Here is a 16,089-nt window from a genome sequence, read left to right as displayed (position 1 = left end):
TGTGAAAAAATGACGACAGAGTGTTTATTTTGAGGTGAACTATCTCTAACATTTTGTTTCTAGAACTGTAAGCAACATTGCACTAAATTCAGCCGACTCATCACCTTGTTCGTATTCAGTCATCAAAAATACATCAAGAAAGCAAAACAGTCTGGTTAAATTCCATAATTTATTTAATACCACAAATGCACTTATAATCCATACAAGTACATGTGCATTTATTCTACATACAGTAGACTATATTGTATTAAAATCTTATTGCCGCACATGTTGAATACACAATCCTTTTATAAATTTATAAAAGGAAAGACATCATCATGGAAAAATATGTCTGTTGTGCTACAGGTTATGGGATGCACGTTGTTTGTACAGTTACTCAAGACACTTAGAACAGTGACACATGCTACTGGGAAAGAGGATGAGCAGAAGCAGAGAGGAAAGGCAAATCCACAGGAGACTTCGTGGTCCTCATATCCGCATCGACAGTTAGAAGCATAATATGAAGCAGCACCTTAATAAACAGGTAAATACAATATGGCAGGGCGGTTTCTTTTTAGATTTTGATAACTATGTCTAGCATATTCTTCCATGAAAGTCCCTATGTGCAGCTAATTCTTCACCTGCATATTCATAAGATTTGCATAAGCATCCTTCACATTCTCACACAAATAATGACTGCTCCTGTTTTTATACTTATTTTCTTGTCAAATAATCTCATTAAGTAGCCTGTGCATTTTATGACACTATAGCATAAAGAGCCATTTGACCCGCAAGTGAATTTAAAGCAAGCAGAGGTTTCGGGAACATTTTCAATGTTTTCACATTATAGACAAGTAGTAGCTCAAGTCATTTTCACATATGAATTCAACGAATCCTTGAAGCCACATTCAGCCAGTTCGACTGGGACTAACACAGGTTGAACTCAAAATAGTGCAAATCTCACATTCCTTGTTAAAATTTACATCTAATTTACAATTAAACTAGTCAGTGTCAATATACCAGTATTAATACCCAAAAGTGCACAAGGTACATTCTTAAGAAAATAAAACAATGCAATGTGGTAGATACAATCGCTCTCCTATCTAAAAACAAAACTGACAGAAAATAGTGAGCTGGTTAGACTCTCTTTAGGATTAAATAAATGAGAATAAATTAGTGAAGGGTTGGAAACAATATACGTGTTGTACATACATTGGCGTGACTTCTCTTTTTTAAACTGGCCGAACACACTTTTATTTACTGATGCTAGAAAGACAAAAATAGTTCAATCTTCCTTTTTAATGCTGTAAGTTTAAACAAATAAGGCCTTGGTGCAACAAATAAGAAATCACTGAAGATAACCGGTCGCTGACTGACATACAGTAGTTTGACACACTGTAAAAAATGAATTCAACCTTCCTGTTCATATAACAAAAGAACAGATGAACTGTGACAAATGATTTTACTGCGAGAGCGATTTTTAGTCACAGATTTTAAAGAGTTAAAAGAAGAAAAAGCACAGCTTGACAAAATGAGCCTACACGTATTTGAAGATTGAGGCATTGAATTGGGATATTGATGCAAATCTCACAATGAAAACGTTCTGGTCATGTTTTACTACAACTTAAAAAAAGGTAAAGTATTTATTTTCAAATCAAAGGTTATTTTGTATATAAAGCAAAGCTAACCTTTTAATAACATATACTGTTATTTCAACAACTAGGATCTAAATAGTTTTCTATAAACAAGTGCTCTGTTTTATATGTGGTTTTATATGTGAATTAAAGCACAATGCAATGGCAAAATATGTTTCATTTTGATTCCTTGCTGAAAAAAACCCCCAATAGTAACCCTTTAGGAACCATCACAGATGTTAATGGTTACCATTAAAAGCCCATTATGAACCATTAGCTTTTTTCATTAAAACCATTACAAAATTCATTTGTGTATGTTTTGGCCATTATTCCAATATCATAAATCTCCCAGGTAACACCCCAGCAATAGAATCCATCATATACCAGACTCCATTATAGTTTTCATTAAAACCAACATAAATCTCATCTGTTAGATTTTCTATTTGGTTTTGGGCATGGCTCTTTTGTCTTTTCATTTGGTTCTTTTTGTTCAGGACATTTACGCAGGAAATATACATATTTCCATCCATCCATTTTCTACCACTTATCCGAACTACCTCGGGTCACGGGGAGCCTGCGCCTATCTCAGGAGTCATCGGGCATCAAGGCAGGATACACCCTGGATGGAGTGCCAACCCATCGCAGGTGACACACACTCACTCATTCACTCATTCACTCATTCACTCATTCACTCACTCACTCACTCACTCACTCACTCACTCACTCATTCACTCACTCACTCACACCCTGCAGACAATTTTTTCCAGAGATGCCAATCAACCTACTATGCATGTCTTTGGACCAGGGGAGGAAACCGGAGTACCCGGAGGAAACCCCCGAGGCATGGGGAGAACATGCAAACTCCACACACACAAGTCGGAAGCGGGAATCGAACCCCCAACCCTGGAGGTGTGAGGCGAACGTGCTAACCACTAAGCCACCGTGCCCCCCATATACATATTTGTTATATAATTTTAAACAATGTTTTTGGGCTGACAGTTCTTTGTGAGATTCACTTGATAATTGTCGCTAAACCATGTTGTTGTTGTTGTTGTTGTTGTTTCGGAAGTCACCCTGAATTGGATGTTCAAGACATGAAATGTGTAAGATAAATAAACGGTTGTTATCTAATGAGAAGATGGCATGATTCAGTGTTCCAATAGCTGATGTTTAACATACACTCATAATGGTAAAATCTCTATATGAAAATAACCAAACATAATCACAAAAGCCAATAAACACAAGCAAGTCCCATACCCTATGCAAATAAATAAAAAATAAGTAAGTGCACCAATGAATGGACGGAACATGTGAATGCCTAAGCAGCATTTAAATTCTATTATTGTACATAAAAAGATGTGATTACTAATATAAAAATAAATAGATGAACACACAAACAAATAAAAACAATCCTGGCCTTTATGTGAACCTGTGCACTTCAGTTTGGAAATGGATCAGGAATTTTTTGCTCACGGGTATCGAGAGGGAATGGAACAGGGGTCAATGGAGATCAGATAGGCTGCAGCTGTTCTCAAAGACGGCCTTAGTGAACTGCCGGAAAACGCGGTCCATGTATGTGCTCTGCCGTGGCCACAGGCCCTCCAGGAAGCCGATATGACCGCCGTGGCAGGTGATGAGGAGAGCAACATTTGGGTTCTGCTTAACAGCCTCTACTGGAAAGGCTGAAGAAGAAAAAACTGTGAATGGCTGAAGACCAATATATAAAATTAGATCGATAAAACCTATTATGGGTCCAATAAACTACATTTAAATAAAAACTCACCGTGATTGGGGGAAAAGACGTCGTCAGCCGCATTGAGGCACAACATTGGCACCTGCACAGAATTGATTTTATGGATTGGGCTGGCATCTCGATAGTAGTCCTCATTGGATGGATAACCAAACATGATGGATGTAAAACGTTCATCAAACTCTCGGATAGTTTTAGCCTATAGAATGGACAAAATAAAACAAACAACCATAGTATACTAAATACTAAATCTGTAAAGAGAACGGTATGTGGTATAATTCAGAATAGATTACATACAGTACCTTCATCACATGGTCTATGTCATACTTTTTTTCAAGAACAGGTCTGTGACTGCAAAAAAGAAAGAGAAGGTCTAGAATGTAATTTATACCTAATCTATATTGAACAATAAATCACACAACCATATCCATTCATCATTACCAGTTCTTACAAATGCCATCATTATTCAATTTCCAAAACACTTCCAGAAATCACCAAAACATTTTAAAATATTGTGTACTGTACCATATTAATACTATGAATATGTAATAAAAAAACTAAATTACTTAGTATGCAGTTTACAGTGTATAATTCTGCACACAGTAAATATTTTTTAAATAGAATTTACACTATCGATTAGATTTTTTTAAACTCCTTTAATATTCCCAGTCCCCTTTCATTCTGGAATTAGAGCTAATAAATTATACTAATAAAGTTCTCGAAAAGGGTAAACTGTCCCTTAACAAAAATTAGAAGCACTGCCAAGTAATAACTACCCATAATAATATACATATCCCAAAAACAGGGATAGACAGGCGTGCTGTTTCACACTAAACTACTGCAAATTAAGCCGTGCTTATCCCCCCATAACCCCTGCTGACCGGTCCACAGATGCCTGCAGGCAGCTGGTGAGGTAGGAGTTGAAGAGGAAACGGTCCAGGGGTTTCTCCAGTGAAGCTGAGCACTCAAACACATCCCAGCCGGCCGAGAAAACCACTACGCCCTTCAGACGCGTCTTGCGCCCCTTCCGACCCAGATAGTTGGCCAGCATCATCCTGCAGGGTGTTAAAATAATATAAGCATAACAGCCATAACAGAGAGCGTTTATTCACTAATCATTCATGAATGTTATATCCCGAAGCACATGACGCTGGTGCATTTTGGAGGCGTAAGCCGTTTGAAGCTGACCCCTTTCTACCCCTGAGACTGAGAGGATTAAAGCAGCGCTCTGCTGCTGACTCAAGATTTATTTTGAAAGAGGTAGAAAAGTAGAGGGAAATTAAACAAGTACAGTAGCATTTGAGCTGAAGTTTCAATAAAATCACATGACAAGGATATAGAAGCAAGAACAAGGCATGTATTGGTAACACATTATAAAACACATAAGTTACACAATGGGGGCATATAATGCTTATTATGGAATCAGCAATCTATTTAGCAGTGCAACCTTCACCAGGCATAAAATAAATCATGGATAAAAAAACATAATACAATGAATATGGGTTCGCTAGGATAAAGACGGATTGCAGTGCGATGTGCTATGATGTTATTTTTGTAATATAAATAATATTGGTACAGCATTGAGTCATTGTTTCACAATCACTTACAGTAGATCACTTAGTAATGTGTAACCACACCATACAGATTATTGGTAGGGAAAAATGGAACTTGAGTTTCCTGGTACATGTGATTATAACAGCTAAACTCAGATTTAAGGACTGGATAAAGCCCAGGTGTGTGTGTGTGTGTGTGTGTGTATAAAGCTCACCCGCCCATAGAAACCCCAGCTGCCATGAGAGGAGCATTGTCAATGGTCCGCTGGACGTGTTCTATCACCAGCTCCAGATCCTCTGTGTTGGCTGCACAATACGTCCTGGGCGTCTATAGTACAGTGAAGAGATTATATGTATATATACAATATACTGTACTTGGGGGGAAAACAAGCCTTGTGAATGCAATTAAATATTCATCATTCTGAACTCTCTTTGTTTGGTTCTGTTTATTTGTTCTCAAGAAGATATTTTAATGAATGTGGGAAACAAAATAGTTGTGGGGCACCATTTACTGCCATAGTAGTTTTTTCCCTAGTATGGAAGTCTATAGTGCCCCAAAACTGTTTGTTAACAAACATTCTTTCAAACATCGTCCTTTGTGTTCATCAGAACAATAAAATCGACAAAAGTTTGGGACTTCTTGAGGGAGAGTAATTCATGACAAAATTTGTATTTTTGGATGAACTGTCCCTTTAAGAACTGTGCATGTCATCAATAAGATTGTTTAAAATGGTCAGTTGACAGCTGTTGTCTAATCCAATATCTCTTAACCAAAAGAACAAGTTTTACCACTGTAGTGCTAGTCAAAAATAACTTTATTTAATATTAGCTTTAAAAAAATATATATATATACTTCCAGGCACGTTGACCTTGAAACTGTATTAGAAAAGGTCAAATTATCTTTTAGGTCCCTCTAAGAAGGTCTTTGAATTTTTGTTTCCAACATATGTTTCAGGTTTTACCAGTTATCTATGAACATGACAATAAGAAAGTCTTCAACCTCTCTAAGGAAAAGTCAAATCATGTGAATTTCAAAGAAGTGCATTACTCCGAGGGAAGAGAATTGCGACACCTGTGCCAAGCACCTGTACTACAGTCTTGTGTTGAGAGGAACAAATCAAACCTCAAAGTGTTCTGAGTAGTGATATGGTACATGATACAAATGTATGTCATTTATAGAACAGAACATATAGAAAAGATGAAAAGATTGTTATTACCAATAACTTTTCCCCAGAGACACCTCTGTTGTTGAATACAACACATCTGAAATGCAGAGAAGAGAATTCAGAATTACATACATAGTGTGTTATTGAAGACTTGATTCTGACTGGTTGACACACACATTCAAAAGCTGTCGATTAATATTCTTTAACTCACCAGCTTTGAATCTGTCAAATAATGCAGCATATTTGCATATAGATATAGGTAGTTTATTTATTTATTATTCTTTATGGTCCACACCAGTTAAGGTAAGGGCAATTCAGAATCTATGTACAGTATATATAGAGAGAGAGAGATCCTTCACTTCCACTAAATCTTAAAATATTAAATAAAGGCCAAGCTTTCCCACAGGGTTCCCACAGAAAGTAATTACTTTCCAGATATTTGTAATGACTAAATAAGGATTAAAAACCATGTTATAGAGATCACAGTCAGTTATTTCTAGAAAAAAAGGACTTCAGACTTTTCATACTGGTCCTGTGTCTGTTGGGTTTCTCAGTTAGTCCTGTTGACATTGAGTCACCCATTATTTCCATTGGCTGGATCTGTTTTGAGATATGCTCATACTGCAAGGTCAACTTCACTTTTTGACAAATTACCATAAATTACATTCAGGTATAATATGGAAATCATTGTTCAATTTATGATGACAAGCTGTTCAGCCCTGAGTCATACTTCATTACATTCACCACTATACTGGTCACACAGCTATAGAATTTTGTCTTTCCAAATACCACTCTACTTTAGATATACACCTGGGGTTGACACTAAATCACACTTTTACTTGCCATGACGTTTTACGGTAGTTTACTTGGATTAAGTAGTTTTTGGATTTGTAATCTTATTGAAAACTTTGAAATTCTAATGCTGAATAAAACATGAATATTTTAGATACTAATGTCGTATAGATTGCTAGCAAATGGGAGCCTCTACCGGGGTTATAGCTCGATTGTGCTATCTGCTTATCATGCACAGACACTATGTACAGTATGTAGTTGATAAGAACAAGACTAGAGTTATTTTACACTACATGACATGTAGCCCCTATGCAGACTTCATGAGTAGTCAAGCTGCATTCCGGAAGGGGCAGGTTTTTTCCAATCTTTAAAATGGATAGCTCACCCAGAAATAAAATATATTGTATTATTTACTATAAATCAAACCTCTATTACTTTCCACTGCGGAACACAAACTAAGATGTTTTGAAGAATGCTGGTCACCAAACAACATTGGACCTCATTGACTTCCATCGTATGGTCACAAAACCACTGAGACATTTCTCAAAATATCCTCTTTTGTGAAGAAAGGGTCATATCCAGGTTTTGAACAACATGAGGTTAAATACATGTAGAATTTCTATTTTTAGGTGAACTATCCCTTTAATAGTAGAACACCCTGCATACATTTATCAGTGTACAAATGTCGAAATGGGTCGAAAGAGAAAGTTTTCGCTTCCAGTTGCAAAACAAAGATTACATCAACTAACATACGTCACTAACACAGTGTAACTTTAGCATACGTGTGGCCTTTTTTGCTGCGGAATGGAAAGTTGTTCTTAGGCAAGCTGGAAAGCTGCAATTCATTAAGCGGAGGACACGGGCCAGAGCCATAAGATGCTGAGTTAGCTACTGTGGCCTCACGCCTCTTGAGTATTAGAAGAATGAGTTCCTGATAGTCGCCTAAAAGTGCCCGCCTCTGCATCCCTTAGGGCTTTAATACAGAGCTCAGCTCTTTGTTGAAGAGTCTTGGTCTACATAGTATGACAGAATCTAACTTCGCACCTGGCTGATTGTGGCTTTACAGAGGTTTTGTGAGGTGTGGCTATAGTGTAGTACATTGATCTACATCATAGCTGCACAACTTCTTCTGATGCAGGCATGCTATACGGCTTACAAAAGGATCATCTCAACCCTTTATGAGTCTTACAGTGTCTTCATTTTATAATTGACTAAATGTTGATGTTTTTTTATTATATTGTTGTTTAAGCCTCCTGCTTTCATTTATCACATGTGAGGAAAGATTGAAGGTCAGGTACTGGGAGACTTCCAGGAACTTACTGACAATAATAACCCTTAATCGATCAGTTCAAATATTGAAAATCCGACCTGAACAAATGAATTTACATTTTCTGGTATGAACTGAAGATTGCAAAGACTGAATAAGGCCGTTCACCTGAAACCCAGATCCCGACTCTGCTGAACCATATGCAGAATGTAGGATTCGTGGCTTGTACCCGTCAGTCCCGGGAGCAGCAGCACAGTGGGTCGTGTGGATGGGTCCGGGTGGGATGAACTGCCATCATTGTCAAACCAATCCAAAGAGATCTGGCCTCCATCTGCTGCTCTAATGAGCTCACTGCCGGACACACACACACAGTGAACCCAGAACAGAGGGAAACAGCTTCATTTAGCGAGCAAAACATTCAGCGAGCAAAATTTTGTCTTAATACAATCTAAAATCCTCTCACATTGCACTATGAGAGAATATACATGGCTATGAAAAATGCCAAAAAAGTACAATGGTTTTAATATGGTTTCTCGGACATACGCTGCAGACATGTTATTTTGTGAGAGTACAGAGAGCCATGTAAATAACATGATGCATGAATATGGAATTCACAGTACATAAACCCTAAAACGAAGTTGCACCTTTTAATTCTTACTTGAATATTCTCATGCTTTCTGTATTAATGCTTCTTAGTTTCTATAATACTTTACTCTATATTGTACAAATATTGTACTTTTGAGTTGGGGCTAGTTAAGGTTCCTTTTCCACAGCTGGTACATTTTGATTTAGCACAGGTAATATGGATTTCCTGGCTGGATATTCAAATGCATTCATATTTTTATGAAAAACTGGGTTTAGTTTTATTATAAATACATTTGCACGTTGCCTATGCAATATATCATGTATGGTGTATCTAAAATTACACACATGTTGTAAAAATAATTCAAAGATCATAAGCCCAAATAAATGCATTCACAGCTGCTTGAGTGCATAATAGGATTCGTAGTTACAAAACAGAATAATTACAATAATGTTAGATTAAAGGAAATTAGAATAATTAATCTTAAATCACTCCATGTGCAAGGTTATGCTTTATTACATAAACGTACTAATTGGGATGCTCCGATCATGATTTTTGCAGCCGATACTGAGTAGCAGTTTCTTGTCATCATGATCGGCCGATACCGATCCCAATTCCGATGCTTCAGGCTTTAAATAACTGATTTGCAATGCTCTGATCACCATTAACCTTTTTTCAGTTAAATTTTTACCATAGATGTTGGCTTTTATAATATTTTTAGAGTTTTGTTTTATTTTACAGTAATGATGTCATATACATTAATGTTAAATAACTATTGTTTTAACAGAGTACTAAATAATCACAAAAAAATATTCATTATAAAATGAAAATTTTAATATGGCTTTAAAATTAGACTTACGCAAAACAATATGCATGTCAGGTTCTCAACTAAGACAAAAATAAACACAAACAAAATGGACCAGCTGATACAACCCACAAGGTTTATTTAAACATTGTCCAACTGTGAAAGACAAATAAACATTTAACCTCCTAAAATAGAAGTCTGATGTAACTTAAACATTGACCATTAGAAGTTTGAGGAGGATAAAATAAATAAATAATGCTGTACAATCTGAGACATTTGATTAAAACAATGAAAAACATTTCTACAATGAAATTTCAAAAGTTTAGAATTGGGACATTTTACACATGCAGAATATACATGTAAATGATTAATCATTTTCAAATGAAGTTGTTAACTGAGTGTCTGTGTCGAATCTGTATCGGATCTAAAGCCAAAGACAGTTTGCAGTCTGTCGCTATTAAACTCCACCTGTGCTCTGAACTGACGTCACTTCCCTTGCTGGATATTACTCTTCCTCCGAATTCTACACCAGTGTTTGACCAATATTTTTTTTATGTGCATTAAGACAGCAATGTATGTTAATATTATGAACATATTATTTAGGATATTAAATTAACATATTAGGATCATAAAGCTACTATACACTAATGAACTACATAAGCCAGTGAAAGTGCTGATTGTTTATTACTAAAGTGATTGCTCATCCAAAAACAAAAATACTGTAATCATTTACTGATTTACACATCATTAACTAAATGAAGATATTTTGAAGAATGTTGTTAACTGGCCCTCATTCAATTGCATTGGTTTTGTGTCCATAAAACAGAATTGAATAGGGTCCAAAACGAAATATTGTCTATAGTTTTCCGTGTTAGAAAGTCAGTCATACAGGTTTGTAATGAAAAGGGGTGAGAAAATAATGACATGAAATTTTCATTTACATGAATAAATGGAACTATTTATTGAACATTTGTGTCTTTTATCGATATTTTAATCATTTTATAATGCATTTTAGCCATGGTTAAGTTAACTTAACATTAAATATCAGATTATTAAATGTTTTCAGATGCCTTTGTCTGTTGTTTTATTTGGACTCACCATGACTCTGCGGGAAGTGTTTGATTCCTCTTTCGAGATTTAATCTGTGTCAAAGGGCTCTAGCGTTATCTAACCACTGAATCTGAGATATCTTCCCCAAACCAACGTTCCCAGAAACGACACTACCCATGTAACTGCGTAATACTGCATGTGTGGTATGTAATTTCAGTCTGCTCATTAAACATGCACTCTCTACTGAGTCTGTCTGCAGTCTGTGCAACCAAGACTCGTCTGTATTCTGAACGTTGAAAGGTTTTTTATAGACATGCAAACCCCACCTCGCAAATACCAGACAGTGAGAGACTGGCACAGTACATACTGATAACAATCTATTTCAAAAATGTGTGGGGAATAAATACAACACCTGTGGGGTGTCTTGCATCAAACAGTGAAGTTCTGGGTTTAAACCAGCTCTACTGACAACATCTAACTGTGATAGTTACTTTGACCCCGAGTTTGTAAAAATAAACTCATGTTTTATTAGTTCTTTTATATGTGGAATTACAGTACTAGGTGAATGAACTTCTGGTTGCCAACATCATTCATAAGCAGAGTGTGTGACACGTAAAGTTCGCCATTCTGGAGAATGAGAGAATCTAAAAAACGGTCTTCACATTTGATTTTACATAAGTATAGTAGTAACATGTGCTACGTTTAGCCTACGTCTGAGTTATACTTGCAAAAACAAAATGTGGTCCTATCCTGGTGCAATGCGCTGCCTCATAGACTTCCGTTATCAGTGCACTATTGTAAGCACGGAAAACTGACATCAGCACATAACAGAAATAGCACCTAACTTGTACTTAAAAATATATATACAAATATTTCTGCAGCTTGATTGTATGATACTCTGTTGTATCTGCATTCACAGGAGGTTCTGTTTCCAAAACAGATGTCCCAATTTTACACCTGACTAAAGCTCGCTGGATATGTCAGAGACTCCATTGGGCTTCAGCGGATGACATCACACACAAGAGCATTCAGTGTGTCCCAGAATGCATCACACCCTTTCTTCCTAATGGGAATGCGCAGCTGCTGGGACAGGCAAACTCAGACGCCCTTGACTTAAAACCCTCCGTCCTCAATCATTCCACACAAAGAGCACAGGATCCGTAAACAGATTTACCGCTTCACCACATGCATGTCTCTCACGCCTCGTATTAAGACGGAAGTGGTGGATTAGCTATCGATTCCAATCTCATTAAAAGCAATTCAGGTGAAGAGTTGAACAGAAAGGTGAAGGCTATTGTTTCCTTGCACTGTCTAAACATTTAGCAGAAATGCACAGCGGACAGTTTCTTTAAATTGGTGTAATGAGTTATATACTGAAACATTAAATCTGTTTAAACCTAATCTATAACCTATGGTTACAACCCTACAATAAAAAGCTTTTACAACAAACAATGTTTTACAACAAAACTCATTTCACTTTAAAACTTAAATATATATTTTCATTAAAGAAAAATGAAGACCATGTTTGGGACCAATAAAGGGATAGTTCACACTACAATAAATATTCTGTCATGAATTACTCTTTATAGTTGTTCCAAACCTGTGTGAATTTCTTAGCTTGGTTAAAGATATTTGGAAGAATGTTTCTATCCAAACAGTTCTTGGACTCCATTAACTAGTAGGACAAATCACAATGGTGGTCAGAAGTGCACCATGTTTGCTGTCCTACATTCTTTATATATATGTTTTTTGTCCTGTTGAACACAAAAGAAGATATTTTTAAGTTATTTTTTACTACAATGGTAGTCAATGGGGGTTTATTTTTGGTTTAACTATCCCTTTAAGACCTTTCATATTTGTCAGCAGCCAACTTTTACTAAAATAATCAAAATATTGTAACTATAATGCCAAAAAATAAAAATACAACTTCTAAAGAGTAGGTTGAATTTAAAGGCTAATTTAGGTTTAGAAGTTTTATGTTTTATATACAACACATCAGTAGATGTCAAACTTTTTTGTTGTAAGTCCCCCTCTGTGTTGGTTGCATTGCTTTGTGCCCCCCCAAATAAAGACCTAACATTTTATTAAAGCGAGAAATTAAATTATACAATGCTGGAAAATCCATTCTTTTGGTTGGTGGGTTTTTTTTTTCTGATGTTTGATTGCCCAAAACGCGGACGCATCTTGGGGCCCCGGCCCCCAGTGTGAGAACCACTGTATTACATATCACTGCTGTTATTTTTAGTTTTTGCAATAAATCATTATTATTAGTCATTCTTTTGTGTGTCACTGGGTTTTGCAAATATCTAACCAATAAAAAGTGCTTGTCAACCTGACCGTTTTTAATCATTTAAAAAGTAGTGTTTTTTTCCGTTTCCTGAAAGAGCTGATTTTAACAGCGACGATATGAAATAAGCAAAGCATATCTGGCGAATGCAGGTAGTTTTATTTGTTTACTTTTTAACCCAAGATCTATTGAAAAATATTGGAATTAAAGTTATTCTGTAATTTGGACTCAAAACCATGAAACATTAATTTGTTAGTTTTACCCTTTAGAGGTCATGTTATTCCAATAAAGCGCAAGCATTATTACTCACATCACTGTACTGACTGCAATAATGTGCAATCATCAAAACAGGAAAGATGATATAGGCAACACAAATTTTTCTCCCATTATGCTGAGAACAGACGTCCTACGAAGAAGAGTACTGTCTTAGCAAATCAATGAAATTAATGCTGAAAGAAGCTCTTTGATCATCTATCAAGGGCACTTGTACAAGTAAACTTCAAGTGGAGAGACAAAATGTGCTTCGATTTAAAATGACGATTCCAACACCACACCTGAGATCATGTACTGACTGATATAGTTCTGACATTGAGACTTTTAAACATCTTGATTCAAAGACTGCAGAGCAATTATCAGCCTTAATCTGTAACCGAGCATTTCCCTGACAGCATTTATTGACCTTATAGAAGGTTAAACAATCATCCTATCCCATTCAAAGCATTTCCACAGTTAAGGAAATGTGCTGCTTACTTTCTGTAGTTCACCCAGGGTTTGGCCGTCACAAAGGGTCTGAGTAAAGTTTGGACTCGGCTCTCCCAGCACCAGAACGTTGGGTAGTACGTCTCTGAGACCACAGGACAATTGTCCTGCAGGAACTTATGAAACTTTTTTCCTCCAGCTATAAGTATAGGTTTCTGAAAAGGGAAAGGGCAGAGGAATTGATGCATGTCTATGAAAGCAAATTTTATCTATTTTTTAACACACCCGATTAAAATCATAAAATGGTCATGAACTAAACAAATGCGTCAGTTCTGGGAAAAATACATAATGTGCAGCGGCTCAACCCTTTTCTAGAGCTTGATGAAATACAAAACTAGTATTGTTACTATATTACATAATAAAAAACATATTTTGCTTGTCGATATATGAAATAAAAAACCTATATTGCAGTACTAATAGCATACAGCACAATTTACTAATTCTAATATAATAAGGTTTTAATGTATAAAAAAACTTTTCCACCTTCAGACCTCAGTGCATTCTAATTTTGGATACATTTTAATTTATTAGTTAAATGATATAAACAATGTGGTTTCTTATAAAAACATTCTGCTTATCCTATACAAATTACTTAGAGGATGACTATACTTTCGAAATATTCGTCCCTCTTATCCATTTTCAATCATATTTAATCGTCTAATAATTGATCTACTTGAGATGCATTGAACAATAAATGGTGCATGGTGCAAATATCCGCAGACTAACAGTAGCTACAACGTGATGTTTAAGGTCTTTACTGTAATCTTGGATTTCCTGTATACTTAGCTTCAGTAATACAGGATTATTTTACAGCACTGTCCAATCCAGTGCATATATGTCAACATGCCGGCAAAGGAGTTGACACGTCTAACGCATGATTTATTTTTCTTTATCATATTGACATAGACACGTGTAAAGATCGAGTGAAGACAAGGGCTGAAATGACGTAACAACATCCTCTTGCATCATGACATCATTAGCCAGGCGCTGATTGGCGCTGTCAAGCGCCGCAAATATGACCAGAGCATCCAAATTCCGAACCACGCCGTTCATTCTCAACGCCGCTAAACTGTCACCTTACCTTGGCCACAGAGATCAAGTAGTAGCAGGCATAAGCGGCGCTGAATCCGAGCACTACAGACAGTCCAACCCCCGAGCCGAACAGCCCGACTTTAACTTGGTTTTTGAGGTAAAGTGAAAGGTCACTCGTAAATAAATTAAAATTAAGGTCCAGTGAAATCATTGCCCAGTCCCTGTAAAGCCCGACGGTCCTGCTGCTGAAAGTCGGCTTAGCTCTGGATGCTGATGTGATCACGGACAAATTACGCGTTTAATTTTCACATGTAGAGATGTCTGTTAACAGAGACAGGACCTTTAATATGGGAGAATGGGTGGTGCTCTTTTCAGAACCGCCGGCGATGCGCAGAGGTGCGAGTCAATGCTGCGCATAGAAAATTAATGCAACCCGGCGGAAGGGGAAAACAGAAGCGATCCAGATGGGCGGAGCTTAGCGTGTCAGCGTTTCTTCTTTGTGTATGATTGGCTTGCGCCAACGTCCATTCAAACTCGCACAGTGGATCTAACGTGGTCGAAAATATGCATATTAATATATTTTATATTTTGATTCGCTATGATTATTATTATAGCTTTGTGTATGCTTAGTATGTGGGATTCTGCAGTGTGATCACATGCTTCCCGTTGCTTTAATCAGCGCTTACGAAGCGAACCAATCATAACTCGTTTCTTTTGTAATATGTACAATGTAGTGATCAATCTATAGAAAAAAGCGAGTAAAAACGTTTCTGTCTGTTTATGTAGATTTTGACAATAACCTTGTATAACTTATAAAATTCGCCAGTTTAACAGCTACATATCAAGCTGAAGCCCAGGAAACTTATAAATTATGGGATATGGCAGGTAGACCTAGTAACGGTGGTAACGGTGTGAGACGAGGAGGGATTTTGTCCCCAATTTTGTTTAATCTCTACATGGATGAGTTGTCTGAACGTTTGAATGTCTGTAAAATTGGTTGTAAGATTGGGAATACTTTAGTGAATCATATTATGTATGCAGATGATCTTGTGCTGTTCACTCCTAGCAGTGCTGTCTTCAACAGCTTTTAAACTTGTTCTGATTATGGTCTTGAACATGATATTTTATATAATCCTAATAAGAGTGTGGTCATGATTTGCAGAACTAAGGAGGATAGAAGAATACATTTTCCAGTTTTTAAGTTGTCTAAGAAGAGTATCACTGTGTGTGCGAAAGTAAAATACCTTGAACATATTATCTCTGAACGCATGGCAGATGATGAGGATATTGAAAGGCAACGCCGTGTGATGTATATGCAGGCAGATGAGGTGAAGGTGTCACTTTTTAAAGCATATTGTACAACACTTTATACTGCCCATTTGTGGTGTAAGAACAGAGCATCTAGTTGACAGAAGCTGCAAGTAGCTTATAA

General features: G+C 36.6%; 1 protein-coding gene across 1 annotated transcript; it reads right to left on the bottom strand.

Moving 5' to 3' along the window:
- Window positions 1-155: 155 nt before the first annotated feature.
- Window positions 156-15,064, bottom strand: abhd3 (abhydrolase domain containing 3, phospholipase). Its single transcript, XM_056744070.1, has 9 exons — window positions 14,707-15,064; window positions 13,617-13,780; window positions 8,310-8,492; window positions 6,134-6,179; window positions 5,132-5,244; window positions 4,245-4,418; window positions 3,666-3,714; window positions 3,397-3,562; window positions 156-3,295 (listed from the first exon to the last, which is right to left on the bottom strand). The coding sequence occupies exons 1-9, from the start codon at window positions 14,866-14,868 to the stop codon at window positions 3,114-3,116; spliced, it is 1,239 nt and encodes a 412-aa protein (XP_056600048.1). The 5' UTR covers window positions 14,869-15,064; the 3' UTR covers window positions 156-3,113.
- Window positions 15,065-16,089: the final 1,025 nt, after the last annotated feature.

The sequence above is a fragment of the Triplophysa dalaica genome, chromosome 3 (genome assembly GCF_015846415.1).
Source record: "Triplophysa dalaica isolate WHDGS20190420 chromosome 3, ASM1584641v1, whole genome shotgun sequence".
In the NCBI taxonomy this organism is placed as follows: Eukaryota; Metazoa; Chordata; class Actinopteri; order Cypriniformes; family Nemacheilidae; genus Triplophysa; species Triplophysa dalaica.
The sequence above is the reverse complement of the archived record's forward strand: the minus strand, read 5'-3'. Positions and strand labels throughout refer to the sequence as shown.